The sequence below is a fragment of the Colossoma macropomum genome, unplaced genomic scaffold, assembly GCF_904425465.1.
Source record: "Colossoma macropomum unplaced genomic scaffold, Colossoma_macropomum, whole genome shotgun sequence".
In the NCBI taxonomy this organism is placed as follows: Eukaryota; Metazoa; Chordata; class Actinopteri; order Characiformes; family Serrasalmidae; genus Colossoma; species Colossoma macropomum.
In genome coordinates this window covers 9,342,212-9,362,859 of record NW_023494802.1, presented here as the reverse complement: position 1 = coordinate 9,362,859, position 20,648 = coordinate 9,342,212, and the positions used below count along the sequence as shown (strand labels likewise).

The 20,648-nt window shown below is 37.9% G+C and overlaps 1 protein-coding gene across 3 annotated transcripts in view; it reads left to right on the top strand.

Annotated features, from left to right (window-relative positions):
- The first annotated feature begins 3,155 nt into the window (after positions 1-3,155).
- ccdc187 (coiled-coil domain containing 187) overlaps positions 3,156-20,648 on the top strand; it is a 29,677-nt gene continuing 12,184 nt past the window's right edge. For 2 of the 3 annotated variants that reach the window (XM_036590932.1, XM_036590929.1), the window contains exons 1-5: positions 3,156-3,440; positions 4,152-4,282; positions 14,506-14,568; positions 16,520-16,649; positions 16,908-16,998. In XM_036590932.1, the coding sequence (XP_036446825.1) occupies positions 4,234-4,282; positions 14,506-14,568; positions 16,520-16,649; positions 16,908-16,998 (333 nt within the window). In that variant the 5' untranslated portion in view covers positions 3,156-3,440; positions 4,152-4,233. The remainder of the gene's footprint in view (positions 3,441-4,151; positions 4,283-14,505; positions 14,569-16,519; positions 16,650-16,907; positions 16,999-20,648) is intronic. The other variant, XM_036590931.1, reaches the window with a different exon arrangement.

The window sequence follows — 20,648 nt, the reverse complement described above, 5'->3', positions numbered from 1 at the left end:
AGAGCCTTTTGCATTTTGAAGCAGTTGGACGGTGTATATGCGTAAAGGAACAGGACAATAAAATGAGGATGGGCATTTTATGTATTAGGCTTGCTGCAGTGGTTTACCACTGCCAAATTTGATTGACTTTCTTTTTACTAGATGCATAAATTGAGGGGCACAGGTGTCCAAATGTCCCTTTATCAACACTCATGAAAATATGGTGAATGCTTCTCTTAGTCAAACAATGACCCCCCCTGTATAAGGTGACTATTATAGTAGCTGGTTATAGAGAACTATAGATAGAAAGATATTGTATTTAGTCTTTACCATGTTTTGTATTTCATTTGGATATTTTCTACAGGTAGATAGATTTAAGTTGTGATTGCATTGGTACCAAGAATATTATTATCTAATAAAAATATTGTCCAGACCATTTGACATTTGCTTTGCAGTTTAATATTACAGTTACTATGTAGTAAATTTTCCTTGATGCCTACAATAAATGTATTTATATCTATACATGCAATAATAAGAGCCACAACTAAGATGAGGCCACCGAATAATAAGCAGATAGAAGAGGTGGCCAGAACCCTGTTTAGTGAATTTATGACGTGATACCCACGTCTTTGTTCCCAGGCTTGTTCACTGCCTCTCATTTGTCTATCAGAGACCAGCGGAGGCGGAGTAATGCAAATGCAACATTTGCACTGAAGGTACACAGTGAGCACTCAAGAGGTTTGAATATAACATTACTTTTCACTCTGGCACATTAACTTTCCACTCTTCTTGATGTTTTAGGCCCATTTGGTATCTGAACATATTTGATGCACATAATTTGCCCTTAATGCACATTTACAATAACAATTATTGTATTTACATGCTAAAAAAAGATGGTTCTTCAAGGGTTCTTTGGCAAGGAAAATGGTTCTGTATAGAACCATGACCACTCAAACCACCCTTTGCATGATTAAAGGGTTCTTTGCTTTGTGAAAGGGTTCTTCAGGTTGATGGAGAATGTGCTGTAGATGGTTCTATATAGAACCTTTTCAAAAAGGTTCTATATAGAACCATCTACAGTACGGGTGGGCAACATTGCTATCTTGATAAATATTGTCACTATCTGCTTTTCTGATTGGATATCATCAGTACTTAAAGAACACTGACTGCATGTTTTGTTACAAAGTGAGCATAATCAGACCTGTTTAACTGGATTTAGCGCAGAAGTTAATAAAAATCATTGTAGTTGTAGCTTGTATTATTTTAGTATTTGTATATGTGGCACTACAGGTTCTATTTTGTTGTTTTGTGATTCATATTTTGTTTTGAGAAAATGTCTTGAAGTATTGTGATATAATATTTTTACCATATCGCCCACCCCTATTCTACAGTATATTCTGGAGAACCCTTTTATAATGAAAAGAACCCTTTAATAATGCAAAGGGTTCTTTGAGTGTTCATGGTATAGAACCATTTTCTTTACTAAGGAACCCTTGAAGAACCATCTTTTTTAAGAGTGCAGGGTTATATTATATGTATCACAGAGGAATCTGCACAGTCTGTAATGATAGTCTACTGTGGAAATTCATTTGGACTCCATTATCCATGTGGCTTAAAGAATGTTTTCCATGACACCAGTAGATGGCAGAAAATAATTCAACCACATCATCTGAGGGCAAGAAACATGTAACTTTTGGAAGATTTCACTTTCATGAAATGAACAATGTGCTTGTGTGTAGGCCTGTACACATACATTTTAGTTTTAGAGGTAGGAAATCGTTGGGCCTCATTCACCAGCTGTTCTTAAGAAGAAATTCATGAAGATTCTCACATTCACCACTGTTTTCTTGTTTTTGGGGATTTGTTCTTAAAATTGTAAAAACAAAATCTACACACACTCAAGAGCACAAAGGTGCGAACAATTCTGTGGTTTAAGAACACGTCATGAATCTGACATAGACTTTTTCTTAGGACCTTTCTCAAGAACACATTTAAGAAATAAACTTAAGAAGATATTGGTGAATGAGGCCCTCTGTTTTTATGTGCCAACTGAATCTTAAATGTGTCCGACACTGCATGTTTCCTACCTATAGGGCCAGTTTAACTCATCAAACCAAGATTAGACCTAAAGCTATTTTTCAGTCAGTCCTAGTTAAAGATGAGTAGTAAGTTACATTTACTCAGTCAAGTACAAGCTGGATGGATATATACTTCCCTGGATATGTTCAAACCATTCTCTTCTACTCTTCTAGTACATCTGTGAGGAAAGTCATCTACTTTTTGGTGTGTTTATATTCATTATGTTAAGTTGGTAGCATAATTAAGCATCTGTACACACACACACGCACACACATCTTCTAAGCCACTTATCCTTCTGGGTCGCGAGGGTGCTGGAGCCTATCCCAGCTGTCATCGCCCTGGATATATTCAAACCATTCTCTTCTACTCTTCTTGTACATCTGTGAGGAAAGTCATCTACTTTTTGGTGTGTTTATATTCATTTTCTTAAGTTGGTAGCATAATTAAGCATCTGCACACACACACGCACACACATCTTCTAAGCCGCTTATCCTTCTGGGTTGCGGGGGGTGCTGGAGCCTATCCCAGCTGTCATCGGGCGGAAGGTAGGATACACCCTGGACAGGTCGAAGCATCTGTACTGCTTTACAATTTGTTACACCTCTGACTTGTGCAGGTTTTAGATTTATTTTAGACCAAGACTGAATTAAAAGGAGGAGAAAATAGCCTAACAAACTTCAGTTCTATGATAGATGCTGGATGTATGACAGCAAGAAGTTCTACAGCAATTCTACAGGTTATTCACTTCCATAGTATTTTATAATTAGGTGTTTTTGTATGTACTTTTATTCAATTGTTTTTGGAAAAGTACTTTTAGAGTCATTAATCTATTTTTGAACTAATAATAATTTAACACTTCAGGCCACTGGACCCACTTCTAGACCTTGTACAACAAGATATAATAGCTCTTTATTCTGGACTGTCCTATCAACCAGTGGACGGCACGCTTTGGTGTAATTCATAACCATGTTTGACTGTGACTTGAAATTCGCTTTAAAATCCAAAAATATTGTTCCTTGTTAACTGGGGGACATTAGCAACAAAAGCAGGCTAACTCCTGGCTAACACCTCCTGTTGCAGAGCAGTAGGAGTGATCGAGTTGCCGGGAGGAGGAGAAGTTTGTCCGTGCTGGCTTACCATCCGTCCCCCTGGCAGCTTTGTTTCATTGACAAAAACAGGGAAGAGTTTCCAGCATATCTGAACGCGGTTTGTTGTCGGCGCATCGCTTCATTCGTCGCTTTTTCACTCATGACTGACCACAAAAACGCACTTTAATGAGGATTTATTGATTTCGAATAGACTGACTGCTCAACAAGTACAGCTAATTCAGGACTTCGACGTTTTACAAGAGTTACCGGGAAAGTTGTCAGCTGGACACTCAGGTAAGATACATGTTGCACTTCTCTTGTCATTTCTGAGGGGAAAGTCCACCTAACTTCGACTCAGCCGACTCTACAGAGCGAATAATCTCTGATAGAAAAATGAAAAGTTGTTGTGAGGTGAGGAGTTATTTCCCCTCAGGAATGCGGAATGGAAGCTCGAGCTCATACTGACTGAACGCGTTTAAATGTTTTTGCTTTTCTTTCTTTCTTTCTTCCTTTCTGTATATCACTCGTTTGAATAAGCTTCACTTTCGACTGGTCAGCAAGCAAAACTTCACTTCCCAACATTTACCTGCTTCACATTAGCTTTTTTCTAGTACCATTAACCTGGTTAACCTGGGGAATGAAGGCTTGTGTCCAGTTTCGAGCAGCTTCTGTGCGGCTGACTGATTCGATGTTGCCACATTTTAAGCACTTAGCTTAAATCTAATATATAGTTCAATTTTATGTTAAATATATAAGAAAATGAAAAAATATTGAAATGTTTTAATCAAAAAAAGTGTTTATTATGCCTATATTTTGTCTCCTTTTATAAAAAAAAAATACTCATTTTATGTTTTATCTATTTTTATATTTTATGTATTAGATTTTAAGTGCAGTTTTTAGTCACTGTCTGAAAACCGTGTTATCCTATTTAATAAATTAGCTTCATCCACATTCTAATGTAATTCCTAATGTCTTTATTGACCAGTTCTCACTTCTTCCACATAGGATCCTCCTGTCCAGTCTAGATTGAGGCCCACAGGACGATCAGCCTTGGTTGCAGGTTGTTTTGCTGGGGCCATGAGGAGTCATGGCGGAGCTGGAGGTGGACCAGAGTAGCTTGCCCAAGGTTGAGGAGGGTGAGAAGACATCATGACTGTTTTATGGTTCTATTTCTCCTACAGATAAGGCTACACAGTAAACACATATACCTCTGTTACCTCTGGACTGAACACATTACTCACAGATGTCTTTCTGATGTCATCCTCTGCAGTCATAACAGTGGGGCAAAGTGGCATGAGGCATGAATGTGACTGATAAGAGTGTTGAATCTGATCAACATTCCAGGTGCATTCCCTCTCACTTCCATTCTCAGAGGCTTAACAGAGTCTTTCTTTAAAGACTACCAAATCTGTATCATTCTTAGTGAAACAGTTCTGCATAAAGGGTTTATGAAGTTGTCTGATACATTTTTTTTTATGATTTTGGCAAAAGAAGCTGAAGCCCCTGCTGAAAGCATGAATAATATCAAAAATAGTTAATTATGACTGTCGTGATTACTAGATTGAAATGGTTCATTCTCAGTGAATTGAATAAGTGATTGCTTTGTAAGTTAGATAAACAGGGAATTTACAGGTCATTATATAGCCACGTTTAACATTCTGAACATTCTCCATGAGAGGGAGCTACTAGCGTTCAGATTGCTTTAGTGTGCATTACTGAAAGGGAGGAAACCCATACCAGCAGGATCTGACGAATTTGTATATGTTTGTAGCTACACATTTCATGTGTATGAAGTGCAGTTCAGTTTTTGCTGTTATAAATTGCATGTATATATGATTACTTGTCAAAATAATCACTGTGACAGACTATAATTAATATTAATATGCATATCATGACATGCCTGTAGTTGAGTATTTGTGTCTGATTACTAGTGAGTTTTTACGGGGGTGAGCTGTGGTGCCTCTTGTCATAGATGTCTTTTACTGAGGGGAAAAATGGGAGATGATTTCCCTTTCCGTTCCTTTTTCCACAGACAATGCACTCATTGTGTGGTGGCTTGCATTTTTACAGCTAACCAAGCATTAAAGGAAGGAACAAAGCTCTCATCAGTCTGTAGCACATCACTGTCTCTGACAATTAATAGATGACCACGCTGATATACAGCATTCACACGTCCATGACTTGCTCTGTTCGTTTCTTTCACAGCGATGAGTCACCGTGTTTATTTTCCTTCCAAACGTTTATCCAAAGACCTCTCTGATAATTTATTTGGCCATTCATTGCTTATTTACACACCATTTCCTGAACGTGTGGCATTCCCGTTTTCTCATCCTTGCCTCTCTATCTCCTCCTCTTTCTTTCACGGTTTGTTTGCTTGTTTTTAACTCTTGCCTTATCAGTTCCTGTGCAATTGGTGTTTCTCTGGCAGTTTTGCTGATGCACAGTGATGTGTTTTGAGGGAATTCCAGTCTCTTGAGGAAAAGCAGGCCTCTTCCTATCAGCCTCTGACCTCAACCCCTGGCATTGACCCTCCTCATATGTCCGCTGAGATGCCTCTGGCCAGACTGGTATTTATATCTGCCTGCTGGGACTGACCAGACTATTCTTTACATCAAATTGCAGGAAGAAGAAAGTGGTGGTGGGAGATGCATAGAGGGGGGGAAAAGCAGAGATTTGGCCTCAGAGATGGTCAGGATGGTCGTTTTCTCTTTCTGTGTGTCTCCCCCTTCCAGTCCGTCAGCCACTTGGCCCTGTTGTCACAGTTTTAGTGTCTTGCGGATGGACTGAATTGAGTTGTCATCAACAGCTTGTGCTCGCCTTCTGTCAGGTTGTGGGAGAACAGCGCCCTTTTTTTCAAGTTGAAACTAAGCAATGGAGTCATTGAGCTTATTTATGCTTGAGCTTAGTCATTTTTTAAATAATGGTTTTGGTTATGTCCTACAGCCATGAATTCAGCTGTTTATGCAACTCTGAAAAGCCAGCAAGGTTTGCGATTCCTTTTTAAGAAGTCCTAAAACCATGGAACATTTTTTTCCAGGCATTGTTGCATGTTTCTATTTGGTTTAGTCTGTTTAACAAACAACCTCTTCATTTGTGTTTAGTGGTTTAAAGGAATATTCCAGCACTTTTTGTAATCAAAGTGGTCCTTTTTACCTTGTAAGTTTATGTCCCTGATCATATTAAGTACTGTTTATTATATCTTTTTATTATGTTGTTTTTCCTTAATCCTCCATCAAACTGTAATGACTTTTGACCGTCTCTAAAACGTCTGAGAAATTTTTGATTACATCACCATGCATCAGTAGGGAAAAATAATATTAACCACTAATATCATATTCAGCTGCCCCCCTCCTGGCCCCTCACCCTCACCATTTTCACTGCTGACTGAGTGAAACACTCAACTAATGTTAAAGACCCTCACTGTTGGTATTAATAATAATAATGCGTTTTTATTGGTAAGGTACGTTTCAGTTAAGTGTGAATCTCAAGGTGCTGCAAGGATAAATGCAATAAAATGATCAAAGTCGTACCATAACATTTAGGAAATTAAAGCCAAAAAGTGTTATAATTTCTGATTCACATTGACTTCAAATCTAAACTCTGTCCGCTACATATGTAGTGTCCAAAAATTGCCCAAAAAATTGTGTCCAAAAAAAAAAAGTGTGTCCAAACTTTACACAAGACAAAAACATTCTTGAGTTTTAAAGAAATTTTATTCCAAGCTGTTTTGAAGCATTTCTATTGGTGCGTTAAACATTACATTTTCACACAATCTAAAGGGCAGATTTTTTTTCAGACAGTAATGATGTGGTCATTGTAAAATGTGCTTAGATAAAATAGAAGTGTGTTGTCTTAAAAAAAGCTTACGATTGAAGTCACTGGGCAGTTGAATTTCTAATAAGTAAGTTTTGACTCAATAAGCTTTGTGTTCTTTTCAAAAAATGGGGAAACGTGTCAAAATGATTGTCCGTGGTATCTGAACATGTGCTATTGGCCTGCTTTACATATTGCCTCGCTTAACCACATTTATTGCAGGCTGTTTAAGTTTTTATGTCTAACCTGATGAAACCTGCATAAGGCCCTCCTCCTGCTGACTCCTCTCAGTGTAATGTGAGTGTGTCTGTGGGTTGGGCTCCTGTGGAAACTAGTTAGGCCACTAGCGAGCCACACCCTCTACTTCTGCCAATCCCCTGCATTTAGACCTGCGGCAACACTTTTGCAACCAAGCAAGTCCTGCAGGCTGCCTGGCCGGATCACAGCTAATCCCATCTTCTGCACGGCAAGGGGCGGAAAGGCACGGAGGCTTCGGTTCTCCGGCAGGTGGCTGATCCACTTAGCCGGGTAATGTTCCATTAGCAAGGCAGAGCGTGATGAATAGGATTCTTTTAATTCAGGCCGTCACCAGTCCTCACCTTCTCTGTCAGATTCGTACATATTCATGTATAAAACAGTTTGTAATCCGAGAATCAGTTAGTTTATCAATATAGATAACACTGTTTCTACGACCAATACTGATTTCAGCAGAAATTAATACTGAGAATACAGAAAATGATTCTGATCAAATTCTGGCTGAAATATCACAAAACAGCTTGTAGCACAATATATATAAATATAAATATAAAACATAATATAAAGTAAAGCAAGTTGTGATAACAGTAGCCACATTTAGCCTAACACGGGAAATTCGACATTTTAAAAAATTGCTTCATTCTGTCATTGAAATATAAACAAAGTTTTACAGAGTACTTTCATGTGAAATGGAGTCAGAATTGTTCACAGTTGTGGTGATAGGAACCCGATGTCAGAAGAGCTTAATGCCTCTTAAAGCTCCCTCACAGATAATTATTACATGAAATGGCTATGAATGTGCTGCCTGATTACTGAGACATTATTGTACAGTATTGTCAGTACGTTTCTCTACAGTAAACCACTTCACTTTAGACCACTCTGCATTACTTTGTTTAAAGTGAACAGTTTCAGTTGAAAATAGCTCATTTTAAATGTTAGTACTAAGAAATATTGGATCATTATCTATTTTGGTCGGTACCCATGGTTTCAGTTTGGCTATTAAAATAAAGCAAAACAAAAATAGAACAAAAAGATGTTGTGTTCAAATGTGTACCATTGAAGCATCGGTCATGGTCATGCTTTTCTCATAGCAAAACAAAAGTCTCGGTGCAGTCCTGGTTAGGACACTGTTAGAGATTAATGAAAGTGCACATAGTTCAGAGTGCTATCAGTAGAAAGCAGGTGCAGCATGTTGTTTTTACTGGATTAAAGCATTAGACTCTGTGCATCTCTGTCTGGGTGTTGGACTGATGGCAGGCAGCAGAGGAGGGAGGGCTGAGGTGCAGACAGAGTGTACTGTTTGTTAATTGTTATAGCAATATTAGCCCACGCAGTAATGATGTGGCAGAAGTTCTGATATCCAACCAGCTTTCATCAAGAACATTTCTGGATTTTTTTTTTCTAATTGGAGGCCGTTCATGGTGGAGAGGTTAATGAAAGGCAAAAGACAAAATATTTTTTACCACTGTTTTACCATTATGTACATTACATACAGTGCATCATTTCACATCAAACCACTGACTAACTTTGTTTGCATCTCAATGAGGCAATTATGGAGAAATCTTGTAATATTAGTGAAATTCCCCTTTAAATTATGCTGCAATTCCTGACATAGGTCATATTAAAAAAAGTTATTGACCTAACAAAACAATTAAAAGAGCACATTTTACATGAGACTGCACCCCTTCTTGTCTTCAAATTAAAAAGGGCTGTATTTTTTGACATCAGGACCTATGTGGATGATAAAGCAGCTGCAACGAACCAAAAAAACAAAAAAAAAACAAAGACGGTCTAAATGACACTGACCAGCCGCACAGTTTTAATCTCTCCTGCAGCAGCAGTATTGCTGGCACATCTGGAAACATTTACTGCGTGTGCCGACGGAGACAGCGGCAGAGATTTTGTGTGTGTGTGTGTGTGTGTGTGTGTGTGTGTAAGTAAACTAATATGGGGTATTACTTTGTGTAACAGGTGGGCTAAGGCCCAGAGAGGGTTTTCTTATTGGACTGGCCTAGAGAGATGTCGCTCACCATTAGTTTGAGGAGTCTCACAGATGGATCATGCGGTTTCAGTCATGATTGAGAATAGAGGGCTCACAGAGTTAGTCCCACTAGATTAGCCGTCTGGACCCCTGAATGTCCTTGCTATAGATAGTCTTTCCACCAACTGCACAGGTCAGAGGCTGTGCCGTTAGAGAAGTAAAAGCAGGACAAACAATATGAGGGGCAGCATTGAGAATGGAGCAACATGATATTTAAGCACTACCATCTGTGGTCTGTACGTTTGAAGTGCGTTTAAATGTTTTGTAGTTCAGTCTGATAAATTTCGAAATGTTTGAAAGGTAAAAATGTGCTGATACATAAAGTAAATGAACAGTATTTATTTTGTTTCTGTACTCTAGCACATTGGACTTGAAATAAGAGAAGAATGTTAGAATTAAGTGTTTAATTAATTCAGATCACGGCCCAACCAATATGAAAATTTTGTGGTGGATACTGATTTTAGAGGGCTAAAGACCCTCTCTAATACAGGTGGATTTATTTTTATAGTGTAGATTTTAAGTTTATACTCTAGATCATTGTCTGTGATCAACACATTGTCGATTTTAACTGATATCAATATACAGTAGGTCAGCAGATATTATCGGCCAAACATTTTATCACACAGGCCCCAATTCAGATTAAATTTTTTACATTTGTAGTGACTGAATCACACAGCTGTCACAAATCTTTTTATATATGCTAATGCAGTACATATAGGACACTTTTATTCTGTATTTATTAAAAATCAAATTAAGTCCCAGCTGACTGGGACTTACTGAGACAGAGCCAAAACAACACTGTAGTAAGTTGTTAAGAAGGGTGGATGCACTGGTAAGTTAAGGAATAGTAAATGGCCTGGCAGACCGTAGAGGACCACAGCAGTGGATGAGGAATATTTTCAATCATAAATTAAAACCACTGAACAAATTAAGAATGCTATCCAGAATGACAGCATATATTATTCATAGTTAACTTTGAGGAGAAGAATATACCAACATGACCTCAGAGGGTTTAGCACAGGAAGCAAAACACTGGTAAGTCTCAAGTATAGTAAAGCTAGATTTTAGTTTGTTTTAAAGTGCACAAAATGAAATAATGAATTATATAGAAGAATCCTAACTGGTCACATCCAACCAAAAGCCACAAAATTCCTGAAAAAAAGCCTTACAGCAACTATCAACTCTAAAGCTTTTTTTTTCCGGGCAGAAAAGTGGAAGAGTGGAACTTTTCCATTACCTGACCTGAAACAGTAGAGCTATGTGTGGAAAAAGTCTGAGATTTAAATCTGGATCACTCAGTATTGATGTAAACTCTCAAATTAAAGCTGACATTCTCAATTTTAATCCCAGTCATTGATGATTTGCTGGAATAAAGAACAAAAACAGCAAAAATCACATCACTGTTAGGCCTTTCACCTGATCACACGTCAGCTGATTGCACTTATTTAAGCTGATCACAAGTATTTTCCACATTTGCTTTTACAATAATGTGTTAACCATGCATCACAACAAACGAATGAGAATTGGATCTGTTTTCATTTGTCTGGATAGAGGCAAATAAATGTAAATAAAAGAATGCAGAGTAACACCTTTAGAGGGCAGCAGTGAGTAATGCATGTTTATTTGAACCAGAGCTCTTTTTGTTGTAAGTTGGGAGCTACTAAGTATCAGAAGCTAGGAGGCAAGACAATTAGGCTTGTACTTTAATAGTTGTATACAATGAACATTAAGGTTGTTGTTCACAAATATTTAAATATTATAAAAATTGTTAATCATGGTTATTTATATGGCGAAGAAGCTAAAATTTCATGATTCATGATTGCGGCAGGCCTAATGACTGGCCAGCAGCTTATGGACTCTCCTTTTAAATGGGCAAAGCTGGTAGACATTGTACTGCACACTGAATCAAAACACTGAGACTTAGCTATAGTGCCATGCTTAAGCAAAGACAAGGATCTGGCTGCTGTCTCAATTACAGGGTGTGTGTTCCCTCAGACAGCCAGCACAGCCATGTGCTAAATCGCCAAGTCTAAGGTTAGGACTGTCCATATTTAGAAGGACAGCAGTTGGTGAGATTGTTTGTTTGTGGTTCGCCTGAAGGACAGTAAAGCAGCTGTTGACATCTGTGTGAGGAGAGCTGTTCAGGTCATTGGTGTTCTAATATTGTTTTAAGAACACAAATAGTGCAAGTGTTCAAGTGCTTTGTAGAATATGATCTACAGGCTTTATTAATGTGCTTAGAAGAACAAAGCATCCAGAGTGCTGTGCCTTATGTCAGTGTAGATCACTAGCTGTGACTAGCTGTTTGGAGGATTTTGTGAACATCATGTTAACCACATAGGCCACACACAGACATTGGGGTTGTTTATAGAGGAGAACAGTATCAGAGCTCCAAATAACGCCTCTAAAAATGTGAGTGTAAGTATGTTTTTGCCTCTGAATTAGGGCTGTGCAGTATATTGTTTGTTCAATGTCAGACCATTCTACATTTATTTCTTTTCCAGTGTGAATAGCCATTAAGTACAAGTTTTAATACTTCAGGAGATATATTATTGAAGAGATTAGATATAAGATAATCCACATTCTTAAGGATGAGGAAAGTCAAAGGAAAATAAGTGGAGGGGGAAAAAGGAGTTTTCATACCTGGGAATTTCTGAATCTGAAAGAATCCACAGGTGTTTCTGTGCATCCTTCCACTGTGAGAGCTAACTCAATGCTATGAGTCTGAAAGGATGTGCAGCTGTCAAGAAGACCTTACCAAGAAAAGGAAACAAAAAATAAGAAAAATTTGCAAATCAAACGAAGAAGCTGCTGGTGTTCTCAGAATAATGGAACCATTCCAGATCCCAGACCCTAAGGGCAATAGTTGTCTGGTGAGGGTGGACAACATGAACAGGCTACGCTACCCTACACTGACCACTTGTGATATTTTACTTCTGGTATTTTCACATAAATTTGCTGTATTGATTTAAAAAAAACAGTAATGTAGTGGGACCACCAGACCACTGAGTAACACAAACATGAACCCCACACAAGGGTTAAAAGGCCCTAAATATTCCATGTTGTTGTGCACTGCCTGACTGGAGTATTCTATCAGCCTTAGTCTCAAGCTTTTGTTTAAAGCAGTGACTGTTTGTTTGTGTCGTTGGTTTGAGCACAAGCTATGCAGAAATTCTGTTCCAAGACCAAAGCCTCAACTGCAGTTTGTAACTTCCCAGCTTCAGTTATCGTTATGCAGTACTGTTATTTTATGTAGTTTGGCCTCTAGGTTGTTAAACATGCTGTGAAATAGCTCTGAGTTTTATGAGCAGCTGAATTTATAGCTGTGTTGACTTTACATGCGTAACCCTTGGTAGTCTGAAAGTCCTCTCTTTTTTGTTGAATATTTGTAGGCTGAAGGGTGTTTATTGCCTGAGATGAACTGGGTAGTAATGCCACTTGCAGCTATAGAGCATATTAATCAGAGATTTCAGGCCACATATGATCATATTGTGAGGTGTTGTGCTTGAGTTGTTGTTGATACAGCACTGTGCAAAAGTTTTAGGCACCTAAGCAAACTGTTTTGCTTGTAAAACACTATAAAACATAAAAATAAATTCGAGCAAAGCTTAAATCCAGTAAAAAGTAACTAGAATTTTTTTGTTTTCAAAAAAGTAATTGAGCTGGTTAGAAGGTTTCTCTTCAGTGCGCCCAGCCATCATATGTATTTGTTAAATTCCATTACCAGCACATATGTTTTAAAATAATTAAGTATTTATTGAGCCAAACCAAGTATTGGTCATTAATTCTGGACTGCCTTGAGGACCAGTGCAGAAATTATTAAACAAATACTCTGACATACAGAAATGACTGCCTATGGTATTAATGCTATTTGTATTTATTCTAATAGTAAAGTGGAGTAATGTCTGCTGTAGTCTTGCAAGCCAGATGTCTGCCTATCATCAGAGAGTCTGGTGTGTTTTCTTGTTCAGTGTGTTGTGCAGCTACTTGCAACAGTGCATTCCAGACTAATAAAACCCAGTCAGAATGGACCTGACAAAGTCCTGATAGTGGTGGCCAGCTTACATGTACGTGTGAGTGAGGCATCTGAGACTGAGACTGTTAATCGTAATGTTGCTTTCAGTTTGGTGCTCTCACATTCGGTAGGTGGAGGTGTTTATCAACCAGATTATTCACAGATGACCCAGTAAACTACAGACTATTCTAACATACAAATGATAGACAAGAATCCTGTAGACAACTCCTACAGGAGAAGTTCCCCCATCATTCAGTACCATCACTGAATAAGAACATAAAAAAAAAAAAAAATCATTAACACAGTTTTGGTGTTGTACTGTAGCAATTTTGAAAAGTCTTGTTTTATTTACGCCATTGGAAAATGTCACCTGGCCTCAAAATGACGATATCCTGGCGAGTCATAATTTTTACATCATTGCCTGTAAATTATCACAATTATTTAAGCTGATCACATTTATTTTCTACAGTTTTTAGCTTTCACATTCATTGGATTGGGGCTAATACATAAATGTAAAAGAAAGCAGAAAAAGCATTTATTGAGACACGTGATGACTCATCATATGTAAAAAAAAATATATATATATATATATATATATATATATATATATATATATAAAGCAGTGAAATAATGTTTGTTTATTTGAGCTTGAGTTGTCTATCATCAGTTGGGAGCCACTTAGGACTAGGAAGCGAGAATTTAATTTGCAACTAATCTTTAGCTAAAAATGTCCTTATCATGACAGGCCTACCTATACAGTCACCATTTTGGAGATAAACTGTTTTATTACAACAGCAGTTATAGTTAACATAGCAACATTTCATTTAAATCTTGATTTTTATTGTTTTTTTTTAATCCATGTTAACTGTTTTACTTACCAGAATCAACCTGCTTTAGTCTGCATTTATCAGCAGCCCAAAAGAATCAACTGTTACAAAATGTATCAGCGCTCCAGAGATTTACAAAGTCCGTCTCAAATTACCGTCTTTTCTAAGACATATGGCGAGGGACAGAGTCTAAAGACACTTGAGCATGAGGAATAGATAGAAGATGGCAGCTGGTGAGATGAACTGCCTCTCTAACCATGTCCATCTCCTCCGCTTTACTCCTTCTTGACTTCTCAAAACAACATTTGGTGTTTATCTTTTTCTTTCTGGCTCTTTTTTCCTCTTTTTGGTCGTTGGCTTTCTGGGTTTGGTGCTGTTGTATTGAGTTATGTGTTTGTGTTCCCACAGTGTGCCAGTGTTTTGCGGTGCTGGAGGATGGCGCATTAGCACATAACTTACAGGAGCAGGAAAGTAAGGCCTGTGACTCACTCTCTTCCACACTTACTCTGTCTGCTCAAACACTCTCTGCTTGTTTCATCTCTCCAGTTACAGTCATGACTATCAGTGCTCTGAAGAAAAGGGCCAATGGAAAACCACATTTACCACAAGTGTTTTTGAGTAAGAGTGTGATGTAGCATGTAGTCAACACTAGTAAAGTTTCAAAACCTGATTCACTCTCCAGTCTGTTCAGCCCATATATGGAAACTAAGCTGCAAAAACAACCTGTTTCAAATTGCTGTCACGTGAACCAATGCATTCACATATGTTTACCAATTCACTGCAGGTTTGCCCCTTCCATTCACGCTGAAGTTATAAAGACTGTTTTACACTGGACTACTTTTTGAATGAAGCTCAATACAGGGCATCCAATCAGAGTAGAAATCAGAATAGAGAGCTTGGAAAATGGCATGTAAAATGAATTCTGACTGTTTTATACATAAAACCACACAAACAGGGCATTTCGGGTATGAAAAATGTACGATATGGTTATATTGTCAAAATAATCATTAACGCAATTCATAATGTTTTCAGTGATCACTGTGCATTGCGTCATGTTTACACCAGTTCTTTTACTATTATAATCCATTTTGAGGCATACAAAGCGCTGGTATCAGTGAAATGGTTCTCACAGCCTGTGTAAATCTAAAAACATGAAAATGTTTGTGTCTGGTGATATAACAAAGACATAATTGCTAGATCTTTTCCCCTAGTTAGACCAAACAGCATGCAGTCATAGCATAGACATGTTGACCTTTGCGGCTGCATAGCAAAAGTCGCATATATCTGCACAGTACCCACAAAGCTTTTGAGAGAACTGAGCTCATGTCGTACCAGATCAGTTCACTTATCTGAGCTCAGTGAAGTTAGAACCAGCCATTTTGGCTGAAAGATTCTTTGCTAAACGTCCAGACTGGTCACTTCCTGTAGGCCTTCAGTCCAAACAGGCTATATAAGGTAACTGAAGTCCACTCCATTTCCAAGACTCTTTATTACACTTAGATATGCATTCTTTTATGCTGATTAGTAGGTTTGATTTTCTGATCATAAAAAGAGGATTTTGATCGTGAAATGAAATATTTGGAAAAAATGTGCTAATAGAGCCAGCATGAAGTGCAACGATGTGAACTATGTTCTTGAATTGTTTTTATACCAATTAATTTAGGAATTTCTTTAATTATTAAATAAATATTTGCAACGTTTTTGTCTTCTGTTTTATATATACATTACCACATAAACCTGCTTCACAGTACACGAACAAACTGCATAAGAAAAACCTTTAGAGGAGAAAATAATGGAAATTCCAAAGGTTTTTTTTTTATTTCTGCATAAACAAAGTCATTTATAGTGGTTTGACATGAAAAATGTATTGTAGAGAAACTTGAAGATGGTGATTGCAATGGCAATTGCTGTAAAACACAATCTGCATGTACTTTAAAAATTCTTGTAAAACAATGACTTGGGCATATATATATATATATATTTATATATATATATATATATATATATATATATATTATACACATTTAGTCATGCAGCTTTTAGAGGCATTAAATTAGTCTGGTAGTCTGGTTCCTGTCACTACCACTGAGATCAGTTCTGACTTCAAACTACTCTGAATGGCTTTGTTTGCATCTTAACCATTTAAGTCTGCAGAAATTTTGAAAAATCTGTGGAAATCTCCTTAAAGGTAGTAATCAGGTAAACAAGATAAAAAATTAATTCATATCTACTGCATGTCCATCCATCCCTAGTATGTATTCAGTTATGTTCTATATTAATTATGTATATTAAACAATTAAACTTAATATTTTTAAAATTGTTAACTGTTAAATTGTTAAACTAATATATTGTCCACGAATGTTTGTAATAAGTAATAAGCATAATACAGATTAAAAAAAAATGCTGATCTGTGATGTTACAGTTGAACAGTACTACAGCTCAAATGTGCAGAGGAGTCAGCTGGTTCAGAATGACATCCGTGTAGCCAAGAGGCTGCAAGACGAGGAACAGCTAAGAGCCCATGTGCTCCATCGCCAGGCTACGCAGCAGTTGTAAGAATACATGTCGTTCTCTGCAAAATCACCTCTCGAAACCACTCGTTAATTGTTTGTGGTCACTCCATTAGAGAATAGGACATGCTGTCAAAGGCATTAAAGCATTGTATTTGAAATTATTCACTGGATGTACTGTACCTTTGTAACACACAAGACTTTACCCAAATTAGCCATCTCTAAAACTGACCTAGGTAAAAATGTAATCCAGAAAACCTTTACTGTGTGAAAAGCATTGATTTTGTTTCTTAAATGCAGGGAAGAGCAGGATTCAGAATATGCCCGCAGGATTCAGGAGGAGCTCCAGCGATGTGCAGAAGAAGCTCGTAGGAGGGAGGAAGAGGATGAGGTATTTCAGTGTCTTAACTTTTTCCATGGCTCCTGATTCACACTCTTAAATACTATTTGATCTGGGTAGTTTCACCAGGGGAGGTGGTGTAATGTAAATTGTAAGAGAATTGACTGCTTTATAGGATAAGTTATCTATATAAGTTCCTCTAGTGACTGCAGATAGCCTGGGTTGATGCATCATACCCTGGATGGGCGCTACACTCAATTATAATGGCAACACACCACACAGCAGTATCTTTTAGAGCATTTTGTTATTCCGTTAGCATAAGGTCAGTTTGAACTGGACTACTATTAATGAGAGCCCTCTGGGTTCAACCAATTACAGAAGGTAATTCACTCTGGATTTATTACAGTTGAACAGTACAAACTACACATACTGGATTAAAATCACGGATCTCATCAGCAATCTTAAAAAAAGGAGCTCCCAGGGAAAAATAATTCAGCTTGAATAGTGTTTTACATGCTTACCTTGTAGATCCATAATTAATGAGCACCAGTGAGTTGATGTACGCAAATAGCCAGAAATCTGTGCCACTGCAATTGTAGTGCTGGAAAAGGTCACCAGAGACAACAGGCACTCCCTTCAAATGGCAGGCCAAACATTTACAGCAGTTGACTCCAGATATGCTCGGCTGCACAGAAAGATCTATGGATAGACCAACACGTTATGCTTCATTTGTAGTTTTTTTAGACTAAAATGAATTGCACTGTTTCACTTGCATTGTTTGATCAAAAGATGTGTATTTTTTTCTGTCTTTTTGCTTCATTAATTTATGGTGGCTGTGGTGGCTGAGCTGAGGGAACACTAAATTGTGTGGTTGTGTTGTTTTTTTTTCCCCCTCATTTTTTCACATTCCAGTCCATGCAGTCAATAATGGAAACTACGCTGCAGAAACAGCCTGTTTTGAATTTACATACATGTGTACATATCTGGCATTCAGCCTACAGCAATTTAGCTCCACCCATTCACACTGAAGTTATAGGGAGTGTTTCAGCCTGCTCTGCTTTTTGAATAAGGCACAACACAGTGCAGCCTATCAGAACAGAGCTCATTTACATATGTCAGTCTCAAAGGGACAGTAACCAAAACCGCCTGCTGTATTCTAAGGGATAAAGAGAGGCTGGAAAATTGTCATGCAAAAATGAATTATGACTGTTTGGTACATAAAACCACACAAACACTGTAAGTTGAAAAATACAAATACAAGAACAATGTAGGATATGGGCCCATTTGAGAGTTATGGACCCGTGTCCTACACACAGTCAATCAAATGTGAAATTTTTTCAGCAGCAGAGCCTGTTTTATATCTGGAGAGAAACAAAGAGTGCAATCAGTGGTGGCTGGCACTAAACGTGATTTTTTTTTCCCCCCCAGGGATGCTTTGCTGCACTAAGAGCTAACTGACTTGAGATCATTCAAAACAGTGCAGCTTCTGATTAGGGAACCTAACTATAGCCTGTACAATGATGCCTGATGAAGACTGACACCAAAACATAATCTTCGCTTCAGCTTTTCATTTTCCTGTCTAAGACTGAAGTGTTTTTGCTGTCTTTCTTCACTTGAATGTGCAAAGGGAAGGAAAGCATTCATTTTCATCAACTTAAAGTGAGGAAACAGCCATGGGTGTGTCCTAGATGTGTCTGGACTAGAATATAGGCAGATATACTTCTCTGCGCTTCACATCAAACCAAACATACTGTAAGTCAGACTGTAGTTCCAGAACCAAAGCAGATGCAGATTTTTATTTCTCTGCATTTGTGATTCTATTTAAGCAACGCTCTTCTTTCCATGGCCTTTTCACACAAGTAAAACTATTTTATTTTTCAGCTTTTCATTTTTTTTTACTTCAAATGATGGTATCCTCAAGGGTGACCACTGATTCTCCTCGCATAAATAATGTCAGTGTTAAGACATAAGTCATTCAGAGTGGTTTGATGTTAAATGCTCCAAATTGAAAAGTCCACATTGTTCACAGTGGTGGTGATAGGAACCAGCTGTTTTCAGATTTACTGCTATTTTACCATTACCAGCAATTATACTATCTTACAGAAAATTGTTACGTAAGACGGATTTATGCTACCCAATGCCCGAGACAAGGCTTTCGTAGTTTTGTACAAAGGTTTTGGCCTAAAATGCACCCCCCCTCTCTTTTGGATAGTAAATAAAAATCTATATTTGTTCTCACAACATGCACCACAACCCTATAACTGCCACTGTAAAGAAAAGTCAATACGTTTCTCTACGGTACAGTATTTCACATCAAACTACTCTTAATGTTTGAATCTCAACAATTGAATTATACAGAATCTTTTCAGAAGTCTGTGACCTCCTTCAGACACATCTATGAGAAAAGTAAGCTCTGTTTCAGCTATAAAAATAAAGGTGGTCAGTGTTTGCTACCATAGACATTTGTGTCTTGGTCTTGGGGAGTCTTGCCTTGGAAGGGATGCAGATCTTCATGGAGTTGGCTTGGTTAGCAAGCACTAAGTTGTTGGCTGCCATCTCTATGCCATCTGCTTCCACAAAGGACAGATGAGATTTCAGAGATTAGAGTGAATTTTGATTTGTTAATTAAGAATAAGTTATGAAACTTGTCTCTGTGGCTTCCAGCCCTTCAGGTGTTTTCTTTTCTTTTATTTAAGACTGAATCTCAAAAGGCTCCCTACTGTGCACTGCATAGATGTTAAATAACGGGTTCCGCACCCAAATAATGCATTATATGAGCAACAGAGAGTCATTTGGGATTCAGCTATAGACCGCACAGCTCCCTCTTTGGATATACGTTGAACTATTTGGCTGTAGAAGTCAAAGTTTCATTACTTATGCCCTGCCCATTCTTGTTAGTTATAAGAAGTGTTTGAGTCTCAACTAGGCAGTCAATCAGAGCAGAGTTAGCACAGTAACAGCATGTTAAATTGAAGGGGATATAAAAAAAGTTTTGGTTATGGTTCAGAAAACCACACAAAGGTCATATGTGGTCTCCAGAGTGAAAAAATAAAAGAAAATAAAAGAAAAAGAAAAATTCAGGAAGTAGTCCTTCAAGTCTAAATGTTTTCTGTCTTGTAATGACCTGTTAGTCTAAGTGAGGTTTGACGGAGTGGATTTTGCAACAACACTATTATGAAAACTCAACATTTAACGCCAACAGGCATGATCAAGTAAGTACGTGTGGGCAGAATTCTGTGCTGTGTGTTATTTTACAGCATTTTTATCGGACTGTTTATATGTTTTGCCACTGATGGGCCTCTTTCTTCCACTGTATTAATTATAGATATTTACAACCCTGCTGTCTTCTGTTAATTAAAGCTCCAGTGCCACCTGGCTGTGTCATCTAAATACCATCTCTCCATGCTCCTGTGCCTGCTGCCCTTTCAGGCTGGGACCGGAGTAGACAGGAACATTGCAGCTTCAGCAAATTATGCTCACCCAGCCAGGCTAACTGTTTAAAACATTAAACCATCTTTCATTAGAAGCGCTCCTTGATGAAGGTTGATTTGGCTTGTGGTGCCTCTGAGCTGTGAGTCAGACCTCTTGAGTCTGTGCCCATCCCCAGTGTGCGGTAAAGGCTCCCCTGGGTATTAATGGCTTTAAGATTGTCTTTGTTGATGTGCTTTGTTCTACATTTACAGTGCAGTGTTAACGGGCAC